This window comes from Peromyscus eremicus, chromosome 10 (assembly GCF_949786415.1).
Source record: "Peromyscus eremicus chromosome 10, PerEre_H2_v1, whole genome shotgun sequence".
NCBI lineage: Eukaryota > Metazoa > Chordata > Mammalia > Rodentia > Cricetidae > Peromyscus > Peromyscus eremicus.
The window spans coordinates 78,911,735-78,938,106 of NC_081426.1; the positions used below are offsets into that span (position 1 = coordinate 78,911,735).

The following is a 26,372-nucleotide window of genomic DNA, read 5'->3' on the forward strand; positions in this document are numbered from 1 at the left end:
TGGCTACCTCAATTGTCATTAGAGAGCCTTCATCCAGTAACTTATGGAAACAGATGCACAGATCCATGGCCAAACATTAGGCCAACTTGGAGAATCCTGATGAAGAGAGGGAGGAAGAATTGTAGGAGCCAGAGGGGTCAAGGACATCACAAGAAAACTCACAGAAACAACTAAGCTGGCTCATAGGAACTCGCAGATCTGAACCAACAACCAGGAAGCCTGCATGAGAAAGACCTAAGGCCTCTACATGTTTTTGAGAGTTGTGTAGCTTGGTCTATTTGTGATACTCCTAACAATGTCAGGGGCTGTCCCTAATGCTTTGGCTGGCTCTTGGGAACCTATCCCTCATACTGGATTGCCTTGCCAAGCCTAAATATAAGAGGTGCTTAGTCTTACCACAACTGGCTATGCCATTCTTTGTTGATACCCATGGGAGGTATCAACAGAGGAAGTGTGGACTGAGTGGAGGCAGGTGGGGGAGACAGGCTGGGGGTGGGGAGAGGAAGGAGAAACTGTAGTCAGGATTTAAAACAAACGAACAAACAAATAATAATGCCTTTAGAGTAAAATGTAAAAAGAAGATATTAGAATAATTTTATTTCAGTTTTAATTTGATTAAACAGAGAGAAGTAATTGGTTTACAGGCTGTCAGAGAAACTTTCAGACTTACTTCTCTGTGGCTACGGAATTAGAGGTTGCTCTGGCTGAGAGCAATCTCAGAAACAGTGGACTCAGGGCTCATGCATGAGGCTTGTTAGATGAAGACGGATAATACTCAGTAGCTTGTTTCAGCTTTACTTCTAGCCAGGGTAGAGCCAGGATATTCAGGATCCCTGATTCTCAGCCAGGGCTCATTTCCATCTACTACTTCTCTTTGTTAGGGAACGAGGCTTTATGCCTTAGTTCACCTAAAATCAAATTTCAAAAGGAGTTTCTATTGTATTTCATCCTTCTGATAATCATCCTTCACAAAACATCTACCTGTTGAGATTAGTTCTAGGAATTTATGATGTCTCTGAATGAACCATGCACCTTTTAGCAAACGTGGCTTTAAGTATCTCCTTTTTTTTAAGAGAAAAAAACGTTTCAAAATTAATTGTGATATTTCTACTTGTATTCATAAAATTCTCCAACATATCCTATTTTATTCATCTTCATTCCTTTTATCCATTACATGTATAATAATAGATAAATGATTATTTCATTATTTTGATGATAAAATTAATTATTCATTTTCTATACATGTTTCTATAGGACCAAGTAACCATGAAGTACTTCATCTTTACCTGCCTGGTGGCTGTTGCTCTGGCAAAACATGTAAGTGAACAGGGATACATGATGCTTCATTTTTGAATTATGAAAAGAGTGAATCTTTTGCTATATGCAAAAGATGCAGGCAATGTCAACAATGAACAGAGACTCATCTTGTTACCTTGGAATCTATATCAGTGATAGCATTGATCTGACCTCATATGATGTACAAGGGTGGGACAGTGGTGCTACAAAGTGTCAGCAATGAGAAGATGCAGATGTGTAGACAATAGGAGAAGAGCTGCTTCCGTTCCAGAGCATGTTGTAATTTTAGTTAGAGCTATCTGGAGGAGCCACTTCTACGTGCAGTGTGTTCTCGAAGTATAAAGAAACTCCACCAACATGACTCGTTATTTCCAGAACCAGTTGTCAATGAACTGACAGAATTTTGTCACTCTTGATTGAAAAATAGTTTAGAAATCATAATGACAAAATACACATGGGGACATGTAGAACTGGCAAATGGCTTAGTAGATAAAGCACTTGGCACACAAGCACAAAAACGGACTTTGGATTTTCTGGACCCATATAAAACCTCCAGTGGGCTGCCAATCTGGAATTCAAGCATTGGGAAAGCAAAGAACAAGCAGGCTTACTAGATCAGTCAACATCAGGGAACTCTGAATTCAGCAGAGAGATCTTGTCTCAGTGAATAAGGGAAGCTGATATCAGGTAAGATGCCTAATGTAAACTACAGGCACTCAGTTCACATATGAATGCATGCTACTGCCTGCACATGAGAATATGAACACACACACACACACACACACACACACACACACACACACACACCATAAACATAACAGAAAAGGACTTTAATGAAAATAAATATTAGTAAGCTTGTATTTGAATGTAACTTATTTGCCAAAAAAAGTAAAAAGATAATGGCAATGATGATAATTATAATAATATTACAAAATGCAGAGCACATAATAGATAATATATTTAAAATACTTTCTTATCACAGTTTGTAGATCAGTCTACATATATAATAGTACCAATAATTTTAGTTTTTCAACATTGTCTCTACCCTCATTCTGAACCTAAACTCGACTCTTTAGAATAAAGTTAATGTATACAGAAAAATAATAAGATGCTTTGGAAGTATCATACAGGATATTATACAGGATTTCTTACTTTTTATTATTAGTCTAAAAAGTTTTTTTAAATAAAAAAAACTCATCCAGCTAAAAGTGCATCAGTGTAATCAGCAAATGATAGCTCAAGATCTTCAAAAGTGCTTATGTTAGAAGTTGCTTTGCACTGATATTTCAGACTCAGATAACTTTTCAGAGAGAGCCCTTTCACACTAAATGTGTCTTAGAAACTGTTTTTCTTTTATCTAAGTCATTTTTATTAATTCGTTTGTGTGTGTGTGTGTGTGTGTGTGTGTGTGTGTGTGTGTTTGTGTGTACATGTCACAATACCCATGAGGAAGACAGAGGACAGCTTATAGGAACTAGAAAGCCGTTCTTGCCTTCCATGTGCTCTTGGAGATGTACTCAGGTCCTCATGCTTGGTGGCAAGTACCTATGCCAGCTGAGTCACTTCACTTGCCTCAGCTTTTGCTTTAAATTTCACTGCCATTATAAGCAGTAAAAAAGAGATACATTTTGCCATTTTCAATAAGCCATAGAAATTAAATTTATGTTTATTTTTATTTATATAGGTGGTAAAGGATCAATCCATTGAGGTAAGGTATTTTGTTATGGATTACTAATTCTGGCACCTAATTGTAAATTATATGTCTTTGTTCATTGAGATTTTTATGGGCAGCAAGAATGCCCTATAAAGCCAGAGGAAAACTAAATTAATTATCCATTGAAATAAAAAAATTATGGGGAAAATAAACCAAAATATACAACAGCATCAAATATACTTTCCTCATGCTGATTGTCTCATCGTTCAGTAATCCTGATGTCACACAATAGGAATCCCATTGTCCTGTGACTGATGACAGTAATTGGTTATATCTACTTTTAGAGTACCAAATGCAGGCACATTTACAACTACGTAGGGCTCCACTTGATGACTGTCTTCTTCCCGTGCTTCACTAACAGATTCCACTTCAATGGCACCCAACAAATCGCTCTGCTCTCCTGCCATGATTCTACTTAAAAATCAAAAGAATATTTTGAGAAAAATTTTTCTTTCCCTCTTTGCTGCTGTCATCTCAAAACTCATTACAATGAAACTCTTGTATTCGATAGTCAGTGTTCATCAATACTTCTTTGGGTAGTACGAGTTAAAGAATTCATTAAGTAATCAAAATGCATTATCTTTTTTTCCTAAGGAATCTGCAAGAATCGTCCACAGAGTAAGTCATAGTTTCTTAAATTAAATACATTTTCAAATATTTTTCAACTCATATGGCTCTAAAATTCATGTCATTTCTTTCTTTCCAGAACTATAAGCAGGACAATGATGTGTTCCAAACAACTCAGGTAAAATTCGTTTATTAACGCCTGTGCTGCACACTTGGCCAAATGACTGTTATTTATTCAACTTTGAACTTCAGATGATCAATGTTTTCATAATCTTAGCCATGATGCAATAATGTGAGAAGATTCCACAAGGATATCTGCATCTCTTTTCGAAGCCACATTTTCAGTGGACTATTTTGATATAAACTCATAAGGTGGAGATAAACTATTAGTATACTTCTTTCTAAGGAAAATGTGTTTTCTCTTATTTCATAAATAATATTGTAGGAGTAATGTGAGTAATTCTCTTTGTCAATGAGAAAACCACAAATAAAAATACATGAGGTACTGAAAGATTTTTGTTCATCTTAACTATATTTGATTAACAATACTTATACTTGATATGAAATATTGCTACTATCCCACAGACCTTTCATGATATCCCTCCTTAAATAAGCCAGAAGGTGGCATCTATAGTCATTTGGACTATAATTTGACTCTAGCTGCATTAATTTTATCCCTTCATATTCCTCTATGTTCACCAAACCCCATTTCCATACCTGTTAAACTGGATCTTTCCCATTTATTTTCCTGAATGTGGTTAATAGTCAGTGCCTAGGAATCACGATTTAATGCTCTGTCTCTATCCTTTTCTCATTTTGCATATTAGTAATACAGTAGGAAATCAATACGGCATGAAGTTAAGGTAATTGCTGCTTCTTGAGGAATATTGTTGAGAAATCTGTCTTCATGTTACCAATTCTTTTGTTTCACTTTTACTTCATTTATCAAGGACTCTGCTAGCAGTTCATCCAGTGAGGTAAGTTATTATTTATTCTGTGTTATTTTGAGAAATAGTGACTTAGCCATAGTGTTCTTTACTAACGATATTTCCTAGGAGATAAACATATAAATATTCAATGGAAGGAAAGGCTCTCAAAAATATCCCATCATAGCTTAAATTGACTAAATTCATAAAATCATTATTTATTACACCCTGTTCTTTGCTGTACATGTGACTCCATGAGAAGTTGAATCAGGAACTAAATCTTTAATACGACACTATCATATTAAATATTGAGAACCATTTCAACAGAGTTAGAAGAAGGTTTGGGTGAGATATTATGTATGTTGCCAATACCTTCTATACCTTTGGTTGACAACAATGGAGACAGATTGAAGTATGTATTAGAAGAGCTCGCAGTATTGTATTTGGTTATAATCTGGAGCCTTGTGACCTTGGATGATGCCTAAGCTCTTTACAGCCAATGTCTCAGAAAACATGTCTCAGCATTTCTCTAAATAATGTCTCAGTCACAGACTGGGAGCTTCCTATCATATCTGTCATTGTGTGAAGACCCATGAGGCGGAGTTCACCTTACTTCCCAAAAAACACGCTCCCTCCCCTACTCTTCTCTCCTACATTTTCCAGGAAGGGACTCAGGGTCTAACTGTATAACTCTATAACTATGTAACCAAGATTGGCCTTGAAGCTAGAATAGTCCTACTGCCTCAGTTTACAGAGTACGCTGGGATTACAAGTATGAGTTAACATCATGATTAGTCTTATTTGTTTATTTTGATCTCTTGTCTGTATTCCATGTCTAGAAATTCAAAAAATCTGAATAAAATAGTATTAATAAAGTCCTGAATTAAAGTATATTCTAATTATGTTATTACTTTTGTAAAGGAAAAAGGAAACTTAAGGGAGTTCTGATGATTATTTAGCCTATTGAGTTCTTAAAAGGCTTAATATCTTAGTCCTGGGTAGTTGGATAATTGCCCCTGACTTTCCACTAAAATCATGTATATTTAACTATTGGTATATCATTCAAGTAAAGCTACTTTTCATGTTTTGCTTTAGGAATCTGAGGAGAAAATCAATGATGTAAGTAATTATAATTCAACTAAGTTAATAAGTTACTTTGATTAGCATCATTTCTATCTGTATCTCTCTGATATGTATAATATTTTTAACAGAAAATTGTACAGACTGAAGAAGAAAAGGTCAACCTAAATGAGCAGGTAAGTTTGTCGAGATCATTTCTTTCCGAGAAAATATTTAATATCAAATTCTGACAAAAACTGGTACCATATATGTGAATAATATCTTAAAATTGCAGAATTTTAACAAAACCCAGGCAACATAACTAAATTCAAAAGGATTTAAAAACTCAGAAAAATATTTTAACTGATTTCCTTGATATATCTGTGTATTTTCTTAGTCATGTAATTAGTCAAAATGCTTCTCTTTAAGTCAACAAGAAAAGATAGATAATTTAACAGCAAGTGCTACTAAATGTTCTCAATCTGATGTACAGCGCAAGAAAGTATCAAAACCAGGCAAATTCCTTTCCAACTTTAACTCCTTGAGCAATTACTTAACTCCTCCATGCTACATCTTCTTTAACCCAAAAACAAACCACTGATACCACAGTAGGTTTGAAAAGGATGTTAGAGGATAATTGGAAGCTACATAGTAGCAGTTTGAGAAAATAAACAAAAGGATAGTAATCACTGATTGTATACATGTCGAAAAATCCATTCTAAGACTATCATAACAAAATAGTACGTTGTACTATTAAAAACAAGGTAAAATAATCTACTTTAAAGAAATAGTTATACAATACTCTTTTTCACACCATTATACCATTCTCATGTATGTGCCCATCTAACCTGACACCCAAACATATACATTAATGTTCTTCTACACATCTACTCTATTATTATCTGTGTGGACTGGAAATTCTCTGCAAATAAATGTGCTTTTTTAAAAAATATGGTTTCAACTTCAGCTAACACAGTTATTTTAGGCAGCTAGCTACAGCCAAATCAAAGTTGGATCATTCCAGGATAGGTATAGAAGATAGGTACTATACAAACGAGTACATCCATCAGCTCACATGATTTCTCAAACAGTGACACTGTAAGCCATTGAGAAGTTATCCTACAACAAAGTAAATATAAATATCACTATTTAAAGAGTGCAGGCATCAAGCTTCTTGAGAGAAATGTGAATAAAAGAAACAGCAATGTCAGATATTCCCCGGACAACTCTCAACTTCTACATTTACATAATATTTCGCATAGAGTAAACACTTAGGTCTGGAATCCTAACCTAATAATTCCTTCAATTCTAAAATTCACTTAATTCACTTTTACATTGTATTATATAATAAAATGTTGTCTGCTTAGTAAACTTTACTTTAGTAAACAAAATTATAGTTTTGATATTTATATAGATTTGATTTCATCAAGATGCACTCTGACCCACAGAGAACAGTCACTCCATAAATACTGGTACATTTATTCCCTTCTAGAAAAAAATCAAGCAGTTTTCCCAGGACTTTTTCTGCCCCCAGTTTTGCCTGCCTGTTGCCCAACAGCAGACTGATATGAACCAGTGGGCCCAGGGTCAGACCATCCGTAATATTCCCGACCAGGTGAGTGTTGCATTTTTGACTTGTGTTGTTTTGACTGTTACCTTCATTTGAAAAATAATTAACTAAAGGAAAATGTTCCAATCAATTTGAATATAGAAAGAAAAAAACAACATTTTAATAATTTTTATGGAACATAAATCGAAATAAATCATATAGACAAATTACTATTTAAAAAGCATTACAAATAACTCAAAGAAAAGGCAAATTACATATAACTCTAATAAATGTGCATTTACATCTGATTTGATGTGATTATGACAGCATGTCTGTGAAGCAGAAAATATTATCTTCATTTTCAGAAGAATCTGAACTCTAAAGAAGTTCATCCAATTGTTAAAGTTCTATTTGCTGGGTCCATTTCAATAAGGGTTTCTGCCTTTGAAAAAGGAGAAACAAGTGTCTTGAAGGAAACAGAGCAGGAGTCAGGGTCTTATCTTTAGCTTGAGGTGTGAAGTCAGGTGTACAGGAGCCAGCTGCCGAACTGCCATAAGCAAGCCATGTGGTGTATGACCTTGGGGGACATGATCGTCCTTCTCTGTGTTTCTTGTGAATTATTTTCCTTCAGTGTCTCCACAAGTTAAGAAGCCATCACTATCATTAGACTAAATAAGCTTCTGTATATTGTCTTGAACCCTAGAAGATTATGAAACATCTTAAATGTTAAAAATCTGTGCCGCTGAAACAGAAAGGCTTTGACATTTTATGATGTCCAGGAGAGGGCAGCATTGGCAAGCAAAGATTGTAGATTACTTAGTAGCTCACAGCTGTTAGCCAACAGTCAACTAGACATCTCCAATCCCAAAGCAGAACAATAACAAGTAGTTCTTTAGAGTCCTTCTTACAATAATAATATTTCATGATTTTGTTTTTAAGCATTTCATATATGAGTAATGAATTTGTATCATTCCATTCTACCTTCTTCCTCCCACTCCTCAAATTAATGGCCTTTTATTCTTTAATTAATTGTTCCATAAAAAGCATAGACATATATTTATGTAGATATGTAATCTCCTGGAATTGGCAACCCGATCAGGAGGTTTTTCCTGGAGAAGACTATTTCTCTGTCTCTCAGATCTAGAGGTAAAGCCCCATGAGAATCTCTAATCCATGTAGGCATGGCAATTGACGCTGCCATTTTTAAGGTCTTGTTTTTAGGCAGCCTTATTGTTAAGATTTCCTAGGTGTGGCTTCTCTGTCATATCTAGAGAACTATCTCACAGCAGATGGCCTGCTCCTCTGGCTCTGGGAGTATTTTTGCCCCCTCTCCCACCATGTTCCCTGAGCCTTGCATGTCAGGAGTCATGTTGTTATTTCAGTTGGGAAGGCACCTCACACTCTGTTGTTCTCCATATTTTGACCAGTTATTCTTTCTCTAATGATCTCTATTCCCTGCAAAAAAAAAAAAAAGTTATTTTGATGAGAGGTGAAAGCGACTCTCACCTGTGGGTGTAAGCACAGGTATTTAGAATGCAGTTGGAAATTATGTAGGTCAGTCTCAGCCTCTAGCCAACAATCAAGCAGCCCAATTAATAACATTATCAAATAAAGAAGACTCTGTAGCAAGCAGGATGTGCCTGTCATCAAGTGCTGCTTCCTACTTCATGATGTTCCCTAGAGCTATAAAGAGATATAACACAAAAACACACATTTTACTCCACATAGCTTTGACTTTGTTGGAGATTCTTGACCCTGCCTGGCAAACCCAGCATTTTATAAGTAAGGTTGGTGTCTCCAGTCCTAAGTTGTAAGGTCAACTTTTAAACCAGGATAGAATTTTGATAACAATAGTCGGAAATGTCTAGTGTTTAAACATGAAAGAAGAAAGGGTGACCAAAAAAGTGGAAAATACTAAGCAAAAGTCTAAGTCAAGTGGTAAGTAGACAACTACTTGCAAATAATCTCTTACAATATGTGAGTGCTATTTGGATGATGTGAGACTCTAATAACTATATATTTTCCTTAAATCATTAGGATTTAACACTATAAAAGTTATATATCAACATTATGAAGGCTTATTAAATTGCATACATAAAATGTCTGAGTGGTTTTGATGTAAATAAAAATGGTTATTCACATATAATATACCAATCCTATTTCACTACCATTTACTAAATAGTTTATACTTAATATTTTATTTTATAAAGGGTAATAAATCCTATACCAATGCCAATCTTGACCCCAAATTGACATCTCCTTAGAAAATCACCATTGACCTCTGATACTTCATCTTTGCTACCTCCTTTAAGGCTGTGCCTTTGGCATATACCATGGTGTTTTGGTGTAGAGAATTGTGTATGTTATATGTATATGAAGCAGGCATCATCTAGATTCTAAGTCTCGAAGAAATGAGCAATACTTCTTATTGATATAAATAGCTTAAGAATAAGAAGACAGTTATTATTATATAAGAAGACTAGTGGGACCCAAGAAATAAGAAACCAATGCACTACCTATGAAACACCATAAATTACCCTCTCTTTAAAGTTGCATATATATATATATATATATATATATACATATGTATATTTTTGTTTGGTATTTGGCTTTTTAAAACCATTTTGCTTGATTGGGGTAAATATCAGTTATAAGCAGGTGACAAATATACCACCACTTTGTCATGTTTTAATTCTTAAGCTATTTATTTTATTGAAAAAAATTCAATACCACATTAGAATTCTTTATTAAAATTATTATTTTATGCATAAGGTTAGATGTGCAGAAGCATAAAATTTTTATGTAACAATTATAAAAATCTATATGGGATCAGAAGAAAGCATTCAAATTTAGCATTCAAATTTAGCAAAGTAACATTCAAATTTAGCAAAGAGATATTTACACAGTATTGGATCAGAACAAAAATAGTCAATACTATCTCTTTGGTTGGCGGTCACTGAACCGAGTTGTGGCATCCATCCACAGTGCTGTAAGCTGTGCTTCTCAAGTGTGGATCAAGTTCTTATATCAGTGCTAATTTCAAAACCTACCTACTGATGTATACGCCACCTGCCAAAAGGCACCTGGAAAGGCATCTAACAATTCACCTAGTTTTATTCCCTGGTATCTTACTTATGACAAGTGAGAGGGCACTATCACAAGTAATAGTTTACTATAAAAATAATTTACTGTATTATTTTTATTTCTTTTTCTAAGGAATCCATCAGCATCTCTGTGAAGGTGAGTCATAACGACCAAAATTACACAGACTTCTAAAGTTTTGCTTTTAATTTTATAGTTAGTATTTAGACAAGTGTTATTGACTTAGCACAAAAGCCTGCAGGATTAAGTTGATGAACCAAATTATTTGCCACAAGAAATGAAGATCTTATTATTTATTGGTTTCAATAGTTATAAAACCCTAACAGTTCTAAATGTATTGTTATTAGATTTTCTTAACTAAGAAAATATTTACCAACTTTTCTGAAATTGTCTCTCATACAAATCGTATGTCAAGATCAGCCAAGGCACAGATATGGATATTTCATATGCAAACACTTATTTAGCATAATTGCAACAAGCAGGGTATTATTTAAAATGTTTTGCTATGCTTCTAAAATTAAACACATGAATTTATCCATTTATTCAGAAAGCATATAAGTAAAAATCACTACCTCACCTAAAAGATTCTAGATATTAGAAACAAGAAAGTGAGTAAAATGGACAGACTCAATTTATGGTGTATACTTGAATAAAGCAGTAAATGTATGTTCCTATTATTTGAGGAATTTAGACATAATTCATTCAGACAGTGAAAAATCATCATGCTTGTGATTATGGCATATGGACTAGTCCTGCTATATCTAAGAATAAATTTGGCAAAGGAAAAAGAGTGTTCAATTCAGCATGTATGTTACATATTTGTTTGTTTTCTTTAAGGAAATCCTGAAGAAGATTATTGATATGGTAAGCTTTTTTAGTTTTGTGCAGCCATATGTGGCTTAAAATGTTTATAATATGAAGAATTAGCATGCTTGGAGATGTCATTTATTGATAAAACAGATTATTTTAGGTGCATGAAAGTAAATTTTTAGTGGCTTATTATTCAAAATCTTCCCCTTAATTGTCTATAATTCTGACAATTAAAAATTTTAAATTATTTGTACTTGTATACGTTTGAATTTTCTATGTTTTACATTGATTTTTTTAAGTTCTTTGTTGCTGTCACAGTAATGGTTGTGTCGGTATATGAACTTTCTTGTCAGGTGACAGTTTATAATTTTGAGTCATTACAAAGTTAACTATTTCTTACCTTCAGATTTTTACATACATTTTTATTTCTTAAGGATATTTCTAGCAATTCATCTTGTGAAGTAGATTACATTCTCTCATAAAACAAATAAATAACTAATTGATTTAAAAGATCACATTTTTTGCAGTTACAATTTCTAATAAATTAATAATTTCCCACCTTAATAATTACATCAAATTATATAAATATTACTGATAATGAAAATTCCTGTTTATAATTCAAATAATATAACATATATAAGCATACATCTGTTATACTAATTGTTACATCATTCAATCCCAGGAAAACATTTAAAAACAAAATATTTTGTATAAAAAAAGATAAGTAATTAAATTTTTATTTTCATTTTGATATGGATGTGTATGAAAATAATTACGGGTCTATTTTTTAAAAACAATTACTTGAGAAATTATCTAATGATTGTAAAATAGCTGGAAATCTCAGTATAGAACATCTTTTTATTTTAAATGATTTAGAGTAAGTACCCACAGAGTAAAACTTCATCCCAGCTTCTCTCTAATAGGTTGACAGGACCTAATTTCTCAAATTAAGGTGTCTCAGTGATTAGTGTCAAACCACAGCAGATGATGTAACCGTTTACTTAGTCTAAAGCCATGTGTGCCAATGGCGAACTAACACAGGCTTTGTACTCAGGAGAGGGACTCTCCAGTCCTGTTACCCTACTCTTATGACACACTGTTTTTCATTACTTCTTTCCTACTGCCTACCTTATCTTTAACTGAAAACAAACATAGGAAAAAACTAAAAACTCTAAAGATTTTTTTTTGTTTTTGTTTTTGTTTTTTTCGAGACAGGGTTTCTCTGTGTAGCTTTGCGCCTTCCCTGGAACTCACTTGGTAGCCCAGGCTGGCCTCGAACTCACAGCGATCCACCTGGCTCTGCCTCCCAAGTGCTGGGATTAAAGGCGTGCGCCACCACCGCCCGGCTAAGATATTTGTAATACATGTACACTGTATGATACAATGCTGGAGAAGCAGAAATTATTTCCTCATATTCTACCACTCTATCAGTAACATCACAACCATAAACCCACCATGCACTCATTCACTGGAATTAAAATAAAACTTTCCATTCATAAGAACTAGGACTCCCATTCAGGAAGCTGTATTTATCCTCTGGACTTACCCCTTGTAAAGTCAACTCAGCAAGGTTTAAAGATCTTGAGCGGAACTATACATAAAATATACAGCACAGGCTAGTCTGGAAGCTCTGTAGATATTTGATAAGGTAACTCTGCAATGGAAGTGATGCTAAGAGAGATTAAGCAACCAGATCAGAGACAGAGATTCCAGAGAGTAAGTCATGACAAATCATTCTGAGCCTCTCTGACTGTAATAGTCAGACATGTTTATAAATTATATGTGGAGAAAATTATCAGGCTTATCAAAATATTCTTACTTCCTTCTGACACACAAATTTCCCTTTTAATCTTATAAATCTTTCTGTCTGTGTATGAATTAACAAGATTGCTTCAATTCAATAGTACGTTCTGTAACATAAAAAATGGTTATGCTGATTTTGATACTAGAAAAATTTTTGTCTAGAGGAATTTTGAAATAATTTAGAAAGTGTCTAAGTAGCTGAAGTTAGAATTCACTAGCTTCTCTTCCTCTCTGTTTTGAAGCTTAGAGGAGAGTAACTTAAGTTTTTGATATTTTTATTTCTTTTAGGTTAAGAGCAACCAAATTCAGCAGTTCAACATCCCCCAGTTTCCCCAGGCTGTTCATCAACAGCAGGTGCCTGTAACCTACTGGAACACCAATAAGTATTACACCAACCCATATGCTCCGTATGTGGTATGTGTGCCCTGTGAAATATGATTAAATATAATACTAGCATATCAATAATATAATCAAATATAATATAAAATATAATTGTTGGCTTTGTAAGAAAAGTTATGTAATAAGATGAAATAAAATATGTTTTACATAGAAATAGAAGTTTAAGATGTCAAGGACATTTAAAAATCATATTATTTAATTGAAGTACTTGGAATTGTATCAAGAATAGTAATGGTTGATTGTGCCAATTACCAATAACAAAGAATTGCATTGATATTGTATTTAATTTCCTACATAGAGCACATTCCAGGAAAATTAAAGATCAAGCAGCGGACAAAATTCATCCATTTTATTTGTATTATTTTTAACTATATGTGTGCTTGTGTCCCTGTGTGGGCATGTGCATGTGAGCACAAGTACCCACAATGGGTAGAGCTACGGGATCTCCCTAGAACTGGATCTATAGGCAGTTATGAACTTCCCAGCATGGCTCCTGGGGTTCTTGGCAAGAAAAGTATGAACTCTTAATTGCTGAGCCATCTCCATAAGTTCCAGCTTTTGAGAATTAATATCCTCTTGATTACTTGATTATATTACTATAGTATAATAAATATACTATATTATATTTATTGAGGTAGAAACATTGAGTATTATTAATTTTAAAAAAAAGAATAGAAAGGTTAAAGGAGCAGAGTAGATGAGAAGCTGTATACAGTGGTTCTACCTTCATCCCCGTAATAAATGCCTTTGGATTGGGATGTTTTCCTCCGCTAACATGCAGAGTAAATCGTGGAGCACGAAACGAAATTTTGTATAAATATTAGTGACTTGGCATTAAAACCCTTAGCTATGAGTCCCATATGTGACATTTATCTGCAGCATGCTTCCAACTTTTGCTTTTTTGAATGATGTTTCTGGGCATGAAGCAATCATTAGATAAGCTCAGTATGGAAGTAAAACTCATACTTTAGGTTCAATGTCAGATGCTTAGAGACGATACGAGATACTTTAGGTAAAATGCAGACATCCTTAGGGAGTTAAAATGTGTTGTACTGACTTCTCCTTTCAGAGACACTGCTAAGATGATTAGCTGCTGCATCCTAGCCATAGGTAATGCACTTGGCCTAGACATTGAGCAACACTTTTAGCAACATTTGCAGTTTTTCATGCAACAGTAGAAGAAAAACTCACACTTCAACTCTTTATCAAAACTTCATTGAAATATTTTAAGTTTTGCTCTAAATTCTTGATGTGCCACTCAGTTGCCTGTGTAACTTGGATGTACATATTAAATTTTTTTATACCCATGCTAGTTATGGGTACTCAAAAATAAATAATACAAAAATTCCTTGGTGGAACAGAGTTGATTCAACCAGGAGAAATAACATCGAGCAGAAATTGTCAAAAGCATCATTTATTGGTGGAAGTAGTTAAAAGGGAGGTTTGTTTTGTGGTGTAACTTACAAGTAAAGGATAGGTTACAGGGTCCGGGAAAGGTGTAGCGCAGTCCATCAGTGTTCTCTGGAGAACTCTGTTCGATCTACCTCCAGCATCCAGGATCCAAGAGAGCCCGCGCATCTGCATTGGGGGTCTTAAGGGCTCCTCTCTTGGCCCTGCCTCATAGGCGTAACAGTTACTGGAAGCCCCAATGGGGGTGGTACTTCCAGGGCAAAGCTGAAACAGCTATCCACTACAAGCATTAGTGGCCATATTGGTACATACTTGATATTTTTATTTTACATTTCACACAAAATGTCTTACTTGCAGAAGATATATCTGTCTAGCTTTTTATATAGAAGGATGGGTGGGTAGATATGAAGGTTTATTTCTATGTATTTTCTTTCTTTAAAATTTTAAGCCACCTAGTGGTGGGTCTAGGTGTATAAATATTTCTCAATTATTGGAAAAATTACATAGAATACCATTTATAAAATGTATTGGAGAATTTAGTTCCTAAGTATTATTTAGACAATAATTATCAATAGCTACTATGTCCACATTAGTATGTCATTACTATGTCATCAACTAGTGTTAATTATGAAGAATTATATCTGGCCACTCTGTAAGTTTGAATGCTTGTATAGATCATATATTTATGCATATTATATATATTTTGGTAATACATATTTTTGATAATCCATTATTTTCTCTTTGTTCATAGGTTTGAGTAGAAAATTGATTTCTGCTTAGTTTCCCCATCCATCACATCATCTCCTACTATCAACATTCCCTAAGATGCTTCTTGAAAAGACAACAATATTGAGCCAAAGAAAGAGAGAATGGGATATTTTCTGTGTTGTTTATGACCTTCTTTGTGTATTGTATTGGATGTGCCAGTTTTGGATTATGGAACCACATTAACTGTATTGCTTAACTGAGGTCTTTTCAGTACTAATTCTGAGATAAGAACCAGACTCTCTTTTATCAAAGCATTAAAATTTTAAATGCATTTTACTGTGTGATCTTTTCACTCAGATTCATCATACATTAAGACCAAGCTACTCTTTTTTTCCATTTTTATTTATTAAGAAATTTTTTACTCACTCCACATACCATCCACAGATCCCCCCTCCTCCATCCTCCTACCCCCAGCCCTCTTTCCCAAGCCACCCCACATCCTCACATCCCCCAAATCGAAGTCTCCCATGGGGAGTCAGCAGAGCCCAGCATACTGAGCCTAAGCAGGTCCAGGCCCCTTCCCACTGCACCAAGGCTGTACAAGGTGCCACACCACAGGCACTGGATTCCCAGAAGCCTGCCCACAGACCAGGGACATATCACAATCCTTCTGCCCGGGTGCCCCTCAAACAGTTCGAGCCAAACAACCATCTTCCATATCCAGAGGGCCTAGTCCAGTCCCATGTGGGCTCCACAGCCACCAGTCCACAGTTCACGGGCTTCCACTAGTGTGGCCGGAGACCAAGCTACTCTTACTAGAACAACCAGATCTATAAAAATAAAAGTTAACCAATCATGGAAAGTACTGAAAAAATTGTTTTAATTTGAGGCCATTAATTCCAAGTAGTTCTCTCATACCTTGGAATGCTTACAGATTTATTGGCTTTAACATTTCCGTGTTTTTACCAGTAAGCACCAATTGTTAAATTTTTCCCTCCTTCTTTATCTATACATACCACCTCACCCCCAAAATTCTATCAGAGTTCTCACTAAGCCATACTCAGGATTTGAGCGGATAATAAACCTGTAGAAGGAAGTCAGTCTCTAAGAACTGACACATTTAAAGAAATTCTATCAAGACTTTAGACTAATCTTAGCAGAGTTGAGTGTCTATGATGTGTTGAACAACTTAGTAGATGTTTTACAGCAAAATCAAAGACACCATTTCATCATGTTCACATTTTTACCACTGAAAGAAAATAACGAAGAGGAAAAAGAGCTGGAGGTGATGTGTTACATGGCGGTGACTTTACCAAGGAAGACTAAAACAGAACAATGAGGAGGGGGGCTCTTTTAGAAAGGGTAGGCAAGTAAAATACTTATAGAAGCTGGAAGAACTTTGAGCAGTGAAGTGTCAATTGTCTGAAGGATCTAGAAGAAAATGATTCTAACAAAAGAAATGATAAAAGCAAATTCCTACAACAAGTGCATGAATGTAGTACATGAAACATGCTGAGCACATTGTGAGAACATCAGAGGATGGAAAGTACTTTATAAAAATGCACCAGTGAGGCAGAGGTGTAAGTTATCATGGCCTTGAACCTTGCATTAATCAGTTGATTTGAGGTGGTAAATCATTAAGACTCATTAGCAGAAGAAAGTCGTTACACAATATATGTTTTGGAAAGGTGGAAAGCAGGAGGCTATTGTCCAAGTACTTAATGATTCCTCTATCACATTCACTTGTTTCTGTTTCCCTTTGCCTCATCTGGACTTTATCACAGATCATTTTTGCATCTTATTTAATAGTGTACATTGCCTTTCTACCACTCAATTGAAAAATTCCTGGCCCCATAAATTCATAAAACATACTTCTACCACTGTCTAACCCAGGCTCTAAATTGAAAAGCAAAAAAAAAAGTCTTCTAACAATACAACCACTGCTCTACCCATTTGTGTTTCTGAAATTTTCCTGAGCAATCAAAAATGTTTAGAAAATGTTTCCTTACTAGAGCTAAAACTAACTTCCATCTCACTCTTTTCTAAAACAGCTAACAGCCTTGCCCTTCTCACAATTTCATTAAGCTCTAATTGCCTCAGTCTCAGAAGGTAATCTTTTTCTCTTTCAGAAAGACTACCAAAACTATCCAGCATAAATCACAGCAGACTCCCAGTCTGACTTCGCCATAGCAAAGGCTGAGCATACAGATTAACCCTCACCCAATGGGCTGATACATCGCATCCATATTCTCTTTCTCTCCTTTCAGGCTACACCAAAGCTAGTCCTCTTAACAGGAAAGATGATGGTAAATGGAATAGAGTATGATCCCTAAACTTACTATGCAACTATTATGTGTAGTGTTGTTAACACACATTGATTCAATCACTATCATTAGCAAGCATGCCATGGAGGAAACTGTAGTTGTGTTCAGTGAATTACTGTGAGGGTATGGTGATATTTTATTTGTACTGAAATGTAATTTTATTTGTATGTTAATAAATAAAGTTGCCTGGGGGTCAGAGCTAATAGTAAGCCATAGCAGAGCTGGGCGTTCATGGTGCATGCCTTTAATCCCAGAACTTGGTAGGCAGAGCTAGGTAGATCTCTGTGTGGTCAAGGATACAGCCAGCATTGGAGACACACGCCTTTAATCTCAATACCAACCATAGAAGACCTGGAAGTCTGTACAGACAGGCAGTGATGAGGCGGTCATGTGGTTGGGTTTACAACCAATGAGAAGTCAGAACAAAAAATCTATATAAAGACAAACACATAGGAAGTAGGTCTCTCTTGGCTGAAGAGGATCGCTGAAGCAGGAAGGGTAAGGCTCTTAGCTCTGACCTCTTGGGCTTTTATTTTTACATTGGCTCTGTGTTTCTTATTTAATAAGAAGGTTACTTCTACATGAAGTATTTGATTAAAGTATTACATCTTAGTAATTCTCCCAGTTTTCTTTCCTTGATTGCATCCTCAATATACGTTGCTCTGACCCTTTTTTTTTCCACAGTACAAGGTCCTTCAGGGGTAGCACATCAGCTCTTGACTTTGTGAATATGCATATTTTTTATTATTTTTCCAGTCCAAGAATTTTCATCATCTACAATCTGATAATATCCAAATTTTTACTTAAAATCCCGAGTTTCTAACATCTTCATTTTACCTCTTAAATAGTTACCTTTATATTTCTCAAATTAAAATAAAATCAATTGAATGACTCTTTACTTAAACTTCTCTTACATAAATTGCTTCCTTATAAATTCATTTCATTGAAAACTTTCATATTTATATTATAACAAAATGAAACATGAATATATTATTTAATGAATTTATTTGTTTGTAATAAAAACAGACTTGGAGGGTTTGGACCTAGAATGAAAGACTCCAACTTTTTCATTGGTATAGATGGGAATTAAAATTTTTCCACTAATTAAAGTAGTTTAAAAATAAAACTGAAGTTAAAATAAAATCTTGGGAAATATTGACTCTGTGGAACCATTCTTTTAAAATCACAATTACTCTTTGTCAAGTATTTGTCTCTAAATGAAACACTTTTTTTTTTATTTTTGAAGCATGAAATTGGTTTTATCAATTATCAAGATACAAACTCTTTGCTTTATTGCAAAATATTAAGACTTGTTTTGCCTGTAATTCAGTCTCTTGAAACCATCTGTTTATGGAAGATGAACTCTCAAACAATACCAAAAAGATGGTGCTTTGTGTTGGTTGCCCATCCTTTTTTCTGGCTATCAAGCATTATCATCACATCTCCTGTAGTACTGAATTTCAAAGACAGAATATCAGGACACTAGAAAGGGGTTATGAGAACAGATAAGGCCCAGAGCTAAGGAGTAAGGTGATGGTAAAATAAACACGATATGAAAACAAAATGGGAAATACTGAAAGTTAATAGTTCAAATATGAATGGAGATGGGAGTAGGGGAAAAGAAAGTTTGAATGTGGGTTAAGCAAAACCAGCAATGTATGAAAAACACCTACAGAAGCCTATTAACTCTGCAAGCAAAGCTTTAAAATATAAGTAGACAGGAGTTTTAACACTAGCACCTGTGTGGACAATGCTTCTATGTGAAGATTTGAATTATTAAATTAAAATCCTAGTGCCGGTTTCTGGGATACCTCCCTATGAGTTATTGGTCAGGGAGGCCATGAAGACTTCCAAAACAGCACAGGCTATTTCAATTGTTCTTGGTTGGCCTCCAGAACTTGATGGTAAGACCCTATTTTAAAGACAGGTGGCAGGACCTAGAGAAATTAAGCTGGAATTGGCCTGCAAACTTTACTATCGGCCAGCTTTCATCCTACTAGAAGGTGCTGTGCGGGCCATTGAGGGAGACATGGTTATCAGCTCATATGAACCCTGGATGATACAATTCCAGTCTCCCAGGCAAACCGTGTTTACAGGTACATCAGTGGCATGAAGTTTATGTGGGTAACTATTATGTCTTTTGTTTTATTTTGTTTATTTGTTTTGTTAACTTGGCACAAACTAGATTAGTTGATAAAAGTGAACCTTAATTGAGAAGTTGCCTCCATCTGACTGGCCTGTAGGCAAGTCTGTGGGTCATTTACTTGATTATTCAGTATAGAAGAGCCCAGCCACTGTGGATGATGCCACCCTTGGATAGGTGGTTCTAGTATTGTATAAGAAAGGTTGCTAAATGTGAGATTAAAGCCAGTAAGCATCTTTCCTCAAAGATCTCAACTTTAGTTTCTGCCTCTAAATTTTTTGTCTGTTTAAGTTCTTACCTTGACTTCCCTCAGTAATGGAATTGATCTGGGTATATAAATTAAATAAATCCTTTTCTTCCCAAACCTCTTTGGTTACGGTGTTTATCAAAGCAATGAAAAGCAAACTAAGATAATAACCAATCACTTTTGGACTTGATTTAAAACCTGTTCTACAGGAGGGAATTCATGCTAGCACTGTAAACCTGGTCAAAATACCATGAATCACAGATAATGGATCCTAGTGAGCAGCCTACTGCTGGTGCTAAATGGCCAAGTTGTCAAACTGCTTTCTAAATATTTATGTTTAGACTCGTAGATTAGTGCTGCCCCTGACCTGGGCCAGTGAAGCGCTTTCTTGCAGTATTTAGCTGTTAAAAGCATCATAACTGGTCAGAATGTTGAGACTAAGTGACCGGTGAGTGCTCAGTAGTAAATGGAACATCTATATCAACACCTCCCTATCCAAGATTCAGGAATAATCACAGAAGAGGGGGTGAAAAGAATGTAAAAGCCAGGTGATAGAAGGTATACTATAAAATGCTGTCTTTGGGACATGATATGACTGTTGCACTGACGAACGTACTGCAGCCGTTACTATCTACACAGGACAGACGTAAAATCAAGCCAGCAAGATCAGTCAACATGACAAACGGAAGTACTAGTGAATTCATTTGTTACCAAAAAGGAAAAAGTGTATCAGGAAAGAAGATATAGTCTGTGTTTATTATGGCGGTACTAAGGAATTGAGTTAGAGGTGGACATGATCAAGATACATTGTTTACATATATGAAAATGAAATTATCAAAGAATTAATTAAAGATATTCTATTTGTAAAAGATTAAACAATGTGGTAGTTTTAATGTTTAAAATTAAATAGGGACTTAGGTACTTTTGAAATTAGTAAAGGTTTTCCTTCATAGCAAAAGAAATTTACTTTGGAGCTTCACTTCCAAATGCCTTTTGGAATCTTAATTTTATATTACTTTTTATTACATATAACTATTGCTTTGAAGAATGCTTGATACATATTGTAAGGAATAAGTAAACATACAAAGGGAGATTAAAAAGATAGAAAGATGTGCAGAGAAAGGGAGACATACTCAACTAATTATAATGTAACTCAATAAAAATGACTGATTCAAAGTGTAGTATTACAAAGACTTATTTCAGGGAATACAAAGTTTGTAATAGAGATTATTTACAATATTAAATGCTTAGAAATCACTTTCTAACATTATGGAATTGAATTATTGTTTCCTTCAGACATACATTAGTCTGTATGTTTTCTTGAAACTAGATGAGACACATCCCAGAGTCCTTTAAATATGCTCTATGAATATTCTCATAAACTATATGATACATACAGGCATGATGGCTCACACCTGAAAAGCTTAGACATGGGAAGCTGAGGCAGGAGAATTTCCATGATTTTGAAGCCAGTGGACTACAGAGTGAGACCAAGAAAGAAAGAAAAAAAGAATGAAAGAAAGAAAGAAGGAAAGGAAGAAAGAAAGAAAGAAAGAGAGAGAGAGAGAGAGAGAGAGGGAGGGAGGGAGGGAGGGAGGGAGGGAGGGAGGGAGGGAGGGAGGGAGGGAGGAAGGAAGGAAGGAAGAAAAGAAAAAGAAATGCATAATGCAAAATCAAACTTCAAGCTGAATGTTTAGCTCAAACAAATAATATATTACTGGAGTCAGCATATGTAACCTTGGAAAAAAATTGTAATGTTCTGTCCTATTACATTCAGTTATCTAATATAAAGGATATAAAGTCAGTGTATACACTATTTACTAGGTGAAATAGTTGTTTATCTATAGATGTAAGTAAAGCACTATAGAGATTCATTTTAGGAAGTCCTTGCAGCAGGGTTGAAATTGGTCAATGAGACTTGACGTTAAGATCTCAAGGACATACATTCTCTTGAGTACAAATTTATCAAATAAAGCCAGGAAGATGCTGAATTTTACGAATGTATATAATATTTTTGGTGATTTCAGAATGTAATGAGTATTATTATCTGTTGTATTCCATTTTTGAATTGTATCCTTTATTTTTGAGATTATACTATAATAACATCATTTCCACTTACTTTTCCTCCCTCCAAAATGTTTCATATATATCTCCCTGCTCTCTTTAAAATCATGGCCTCCTTTTTTATTAACTATCATTGCATGCATATATGCATATACATATATATCCCTAACAGAAAACTCCTGTCTATATGTTACTTGTGAGTGTGTTTTCAGGGCTACCCATTTGTTATTGGACAACGAATTGGGTGTTTATCCTTATTTTTTAATTATTTTGAGATTATAGTATAATTACATCATTTCCCCCTTCCCCTTTCTCCCACCCGAACTGCTTCAGATGTGCCCTCCTCAGCATCAGCACTTTGAAAGCTATAGCACTGCCGTGTGGAAACCAGTCACCACCTCACCATGTCACTGTCTCCCCTGTGGTCTGTTCTCAGAGAGATGACTCACTTATAAACTGAAATTTGCAGCTTCCTCCCCCAAGGCATGGTTACGGAGGAAGGCAAAGTAATGACAGTAGCATTTAATGTTTTTGTGCAAATAACAATAGTTAATTGTGAGGGAAAATAAAAATAGCAATTGCTTCTTGGAATGGGGGGGGAGGGAAGTTTCCCCTGATTCTTTTTTTTTTTTTTTAAGATTTATTTATTTATTATGTATACAGTGTTCTGCCTGCATGTGTCCCTGCAGGCCAGAATATGGCACCAGATCTCATTACAGGTGGCTCTGAGCCACCATGTGGTTGCTGAGAATTGAACTCAGGACCTCTGGAAGAGCAGTCAGTGCTCTTAACCACTGAGCCATCTCTCCAGCCCCCCCTGATTCTTTTAGAGCACTTACTTTCAAAGACTTATCACTATGGTTTTTCTTTGTTTCTTAAAAGAAATATCAATTTTCCATTGAAAACTGTTAAAAATTTAAGACAGAAATTTTAAATTAGACAATGGGTACAGGGCGGGGCTTGGTCATGCCTCAACTGAATGTACCAGGCTTTGCTGACTTCCCATGGGAGGTCTTACCCTTTTGGAGGATGGGGTGGGAGGGGTTCTGGGGGAAGCTTGGGGGAGGCAGAGAAGGGATGAGAGGGGGATCTGTAGTTGGTATGTAAAATGAACAAAAATATTTAATTAAAAAAAGAAGAGACATCAATAAATTTACTCTATTGTACATTCAGATTATACAACTCCTTTGTAAAACTTTAGTAATATTTTACATTTAATAAATTTTAACCAGTCAACCAGAAGTCTTAGGTATTTTTATTACAAGATAATATGACAATTGGGTAGATACACATTAAGAGCATCAAAAGATATTATTAATAAGTATGCCACAAATGCTATATGTTATATAATATAGATATATAGATATAGATATAATATAGATATAGATATCTTCCTGTTTTTCCAGAAGGATGTTGGTAAATCAGTGTATTCAGTATGCATACTGCTTCTACTTCTTCAAAAATCCTTCTGTACATCTAGCAACATTATAAATAGACACAACTTCCAGTTTTTTAAAGTGTTTCCTCATTACAATAATATTTAAAATAGCATATACTTTGCATTCTCTCATGTTATAATGACACTTAAAAATAATATGGCCTATGAACAGATGCTCAGAATTCAAATCCATGAATTGCATTAACATCCCAAATCTACAATCATTGGCCACTGTTTTTAAAGTCACCCCTTAGTCCATATATCTTTACTTGCAAGTGTTCATTGCAATGGTTGGTCTGGCTAGAGGTCTCTGGCTTCTGCTATACTATGGATGACTGGCCCTCACTGAGACTCCTCTTGGATATCCTGTTGCTGCTTTATATCATGGAGATCCTACAGCTTTGAATCTGCAGGACCAGCGACTTCACATGCCCCAGCAGATTATAGATGGGGTGGATGTTGGGGTGGGCCAACTCATAACCCTGGTTCTGGACCTGTTAGTGGCTAGGTTCATCAGTCCACCAGCTCTCCCTCATCCACACCACCAGGGCAAGCTCTCCAGCACTGTCTAGGCTAACTCATTCTTTGCAGCAGGCAATAAGGAGCAGGGCTGGTGTTCTTGTTCTCATGCCCTGGTGTCCTGCTCACTTGCACTCCCACCACCAGGGCCAGCTCCAGGTAGGGTGCAGGACCCACTCTTCGGAGTGCTGGTAAGGGGCAGGACCAGCTCTCTGACCCTTATGCCCCCACTCCAGGCCAGCTCTCTGCCTGTAGCAGGTAGTGGTGATATCAGAGAGAATGAGAGGGCTCAGACAGTAAGAGTAGTTGCTGTCGACTTAAGTTCTGTCCCTGGATCCTATGGTGGAAGAAGAAAACTGACTCCTGAAGAGCTGTGCTCTGACTTCCACACACCAGTTGTGATACAGGTACACCTACACACACACACACACACACACACACACACACACCACACACACACACACACACACACACACACACACACACACACACACACACACACACACACACACACACACACACCACACCACACTCCTACATACACACCACATAAACACCATGCATACACACACCACACATACACCACATAGACCCCACGCATACACACACACCACACCACACACACTATATACATACCACACATACACAACACAGACACACAGACCATACATATACACACACACCACATACATACCACACACACCACACACACACTACACACACACCACATAGACACCACACATACACAACACAGACACACAGATCATACATACACACACATACCACATACATACCACATACACATCATATACACACTACATAAACACCACACATACACATACCACATAGATACCACACATATACACACACCACACACACACACTACATATACACCACACAAATACCACACACACCATACACACACCATATAGACACCACACACACACATACCATACATATATACACACACACCACACCACGCACACACACACCACATAGACACCACACACACACACACACCACACATACCACACACACACACTACACACACACCACATAGACACCACATATATACACACACCACACACACACTACATACACACCACACCAATACCACACACACACCATACTTACACACCACACACACACACACACACACACACACACCACATAGACACCACACATACACACACCACATAGACACCACATGTATACACACACCACACACACACTACATACACACCACACAAATACCACACACACACCACGTAGACACCACACACACACCATACTTACACACACACATACACACACACACACACACACACACACACACACACACACACACACACACAACATCTCCCCACCACCATCATCTAATAAATATTTTTTTTTGTGATGGATAAGACTTTTTTATTTTGCATACCAGCCACAGATCCCCCTCTCTTCCCTCCTCCCGCCCCCCAGCCTTTCCCCCCAAATCCACCTCCCATTCCTTCCTCCTATAAGGTAAGGCCTCCCATGGGGAGTCATCTTTTCAACTTCAAAGAAAAGCCAGAATCTGATGATTTCACTGCTGAATTCTACCAAGCACTGTAAGAATTCATTCCAATCCTGCTCAGACTCTTCCTAGAGCAGAGGTGGGAAGATTCACAAAGTCATTCTTCAAGGTCCACATTACATTAAACTCACACACAGGTCCATCCCTCAAACACCTCCTCATAAGATTGTCTCTTCCTGCTTTTTTCAAGTAGTCCTCTGGTCTCACATGCACAACTCACTACTGTTCCACATGATTCTGACTTCACCACACTTATGTTCTGACTCTGCACTTTTCCTGTCTCATCTTATCCACATGAATGACTTTAATTACTATCTGTATCCTATAATGTCCATATGTTCTCATCTGCCTCCTAGACATCCATTGTCTTCAACTGTCTCCCAAGATAATCAACAAGAACCTTCAAGGTAATGGTAGTATCTTGTCATTGAGACCCCAGGACATAAAACCATAACTTCCACACATTTCATTAAAAGGGTATTTCAGTAGATGAAACAGTAATATAACATCTAATCTATCTAATCTCTTTGGGTGGTCATTGAAATGAAATTTTTTAATTTTTCAAGACAATTTAACAATAAGAATTTGACAAAAGAATTTAAGCATTCTCCTATTTTGAGTATCTCACAGTACAGTTCCATGGCTATAGTCTGTCACTGAAGATTTGCAAGCATAAATCAGAAATCTAAAGACAAAAGTTGGCCATGGTTTATAACTATGACACTGTAATAAC

General features: G+C 35.9%; 1 protein-coding gene across 1 annotated transcript; it reads left to right on the forward strand.

The window, feature by feature from the left end:
- Positions 1-1,266: 1,266 nt before the first annotated feature.
- LOC131920430 (alpha-S2-casein-like A) lies at positions 1,267-17,676 on the forward strand. Its single transcript, XM_059274762.1, has 8 exons — positions 1,267-1,317; positions 3,717-3,755; positions 4,528-4,554; positions 5,599-5,622; positions 5,715-5,759; positions 7,055-7,177; positions 13,115-13,240; positions 17,611-17,676. The coding sequence occupies exons 1-8, from the start codon at positions 1,267-1,269 to the stop codon at positions 17,674-17,676; spliced, it is 501 nt and encodes a 166-aa protein (XP_059130745.1).
- Positions 17,677-26,372: the final 8,696 nt, after the last annotated feature.